This window comes from Myotis davidii, unplaced genomic scaffold (genome assembly GCF_000327345.1).
Source record: "Myotis davidii unplaced genomic scaffold, ASM32734v1 scaffold845, whole genome shotgun sequence".
Taxonomy (NCBI): Eukaryota; Metazoa; Chordata; class Mammalia; order Chiroptera; family Vespertilionidae; genus Myotis; species Myotis davidii.
In genome coordinates, this window is record NW_006296223.1 from 1,109,122 (window position 1) to 1,110,957 (window position 1,836).

At 51.9% G+C, this 1,836-nt stretch overlaps 1 protein-coding gene across 1 annotated transcript in view; it reads right to left on the reverse strand.

Moving 5' to 3' along the window:
- Nucleotides 1-668: 668 nt before the first annotated feature.
- The window catches only part of TTLL8 (tubulin tyrosine ligase like 8), a 28,016-nt gene continuing 26,848 nt past the window's right edge, over nucleotides 669-1,836 (reverse strand). The window contains exon 12 of the mRNA XM_015568710.1: nucleotides 669-709. Coding sequence (XP_015424196.1) covers nucleotides 669-709 — 41 coding nt within the window. The remainder of the gene's footprint in view (nucleotides 710-1,836) is intronic.

Genomic DNA, 1,836 nt, shown 5'->3' on the forward strand with positions numbered 1-1,836 from the left:
TGTAACAGGTAATATTTCGCTTTCGGAGAACAAGAAACATAGGTTTATTGTGTTACACTTACTAATTTGTGCAGTTATTCAGTGTCTGGTAAGTTAATGCTCAAAAAAAAGCATTAATATAAAATAAAACATCCTATTATTTTATGTTAACGATGACTCATTTATTTCAGTCCTTTGCATTCAGCACGTCTCTATCAAAATAAACCTCTATTTCTATGAAAATTGAAGCTTTTGTTTTTTTGCAGCCCACATAAACTTAAACCTTGTTTTTTTGGCCCGTGTTAGCCTTTGAGTTTGACACGCTTGGTGTACATGTTTTGGGACATGCTGCGTACGAGTCAGTTGCATCTTATCTACCAGCAGCAGCAGCGAGGGGATTTAGAGAAGTGACAACACGTGCAATAGTTCAGCGCATCAAGTAACCAAGAAGCGATCTAACAAGAGACGTCTGCTCTGTTGGGAAAGTGATACAATTTGAAGGCCTCAGTAAATGGAGACATACATCATGTTAGGGAAGGGACACACAGTTCCATTGGTTCATGTCCCCGTGGCGAATCGATGGAGTCAGTGCGAATCCAAACAAAGTCTCAGTAGGGTTTTTGTGAAACGTGTTTAAAACCGATTGTGACATTTACACAGAGGGAAGGAGGCCGAGAAGGACAGGGCCCTTACACGGATGAACAGGGGGGCGGCTCTGGCACTGAGGTGCCTAACAGGCAGGAGACGAAAGTTCACCAGTGGAGTGGGAGGGGCCCTCCAGAACAGACCGGCATGTGGACAAAAGTGGAGTGGGTGGGGGTGGGTTTCAATAAATAACTGGGAAAAAATCTTATCGTTCTGGACGAAGGTAAAACGGGATCCCTGCCTCACACCATACAGGGCTGGGCCGAAGTAGGTTTACAGTGTGAGTACGTGAAACAGAGCTAATACAGCTGCTGTAAGGATCATGACGCGCCCACCTTGCTCCCCACGAACAACTGTCCACCTCCTCTTGCCCACCCCTGTATACAAAAATCGACTCCAGACCCATGAGGACTCATGTCAAGCGCAGAATTTGGAAGTATTAGTAAAATTTAGACTTTTGGGTCACACACACTCTCTGGGCCGCTGCTGTGTGCTGGGCACCATGGGGAGCAGTGTGGTGCCCACATGGCCTGGCCACCCCAAGTGCCAGCTGCCCTGGGCTCTGAGCCCAGGTCCAGCACGGTCCCAGGCCACATGGGGTTGGCTCCTTCAGAAAACTGAACCCAAGCCCTGGCCGGTGTGGCTCAGTGGACAGAGTGTCGGCCTGCGGACCAAAGGATCCCGGGCTTGATTCCTGTCGAGGGCATGTACCTTGGTTGGGGCATGTGCATGAGGCAACCAATGGATGTGTTTCTCTCACATGGATGTTCCTGTCTCTCCCCCTCCCTTCCACTCTCTCTAAAAATCAATGGAAAAATGTCCTCGGGTGAAGATGAACCAAAAAAAGAAAAAGAAAAAGAAAGAAAAAGAAAACGGAGCCCGAGAGCCCAGTGATGGTTCAGATCTCGACCCCAGTCCTCCGAGACCGTGCGTCACCCCCATCCTGTGGAGGAGACCCCGCACTCGGCCACCCCTGAAACTGATGTGACAGAACCCCCACTTCCTGACAACCCGGGACGGGGCCAGGGCACCCCAACCCCGGCTGGGAGCTCAGGCCGGCGGCAGCGTCACGCCCGCTCCCTGCTCCAACCGCGGCCGCTGCCAGGCCCTGAGCCGCTGCCAGCAGACACCCGTGTGGGTGCCGACCCGGCAGCTCCCAGAGAGCATCCCCGCCGCCTCCCTGTGCCAGGCGCACCGGTGGCAGGGCGTGCA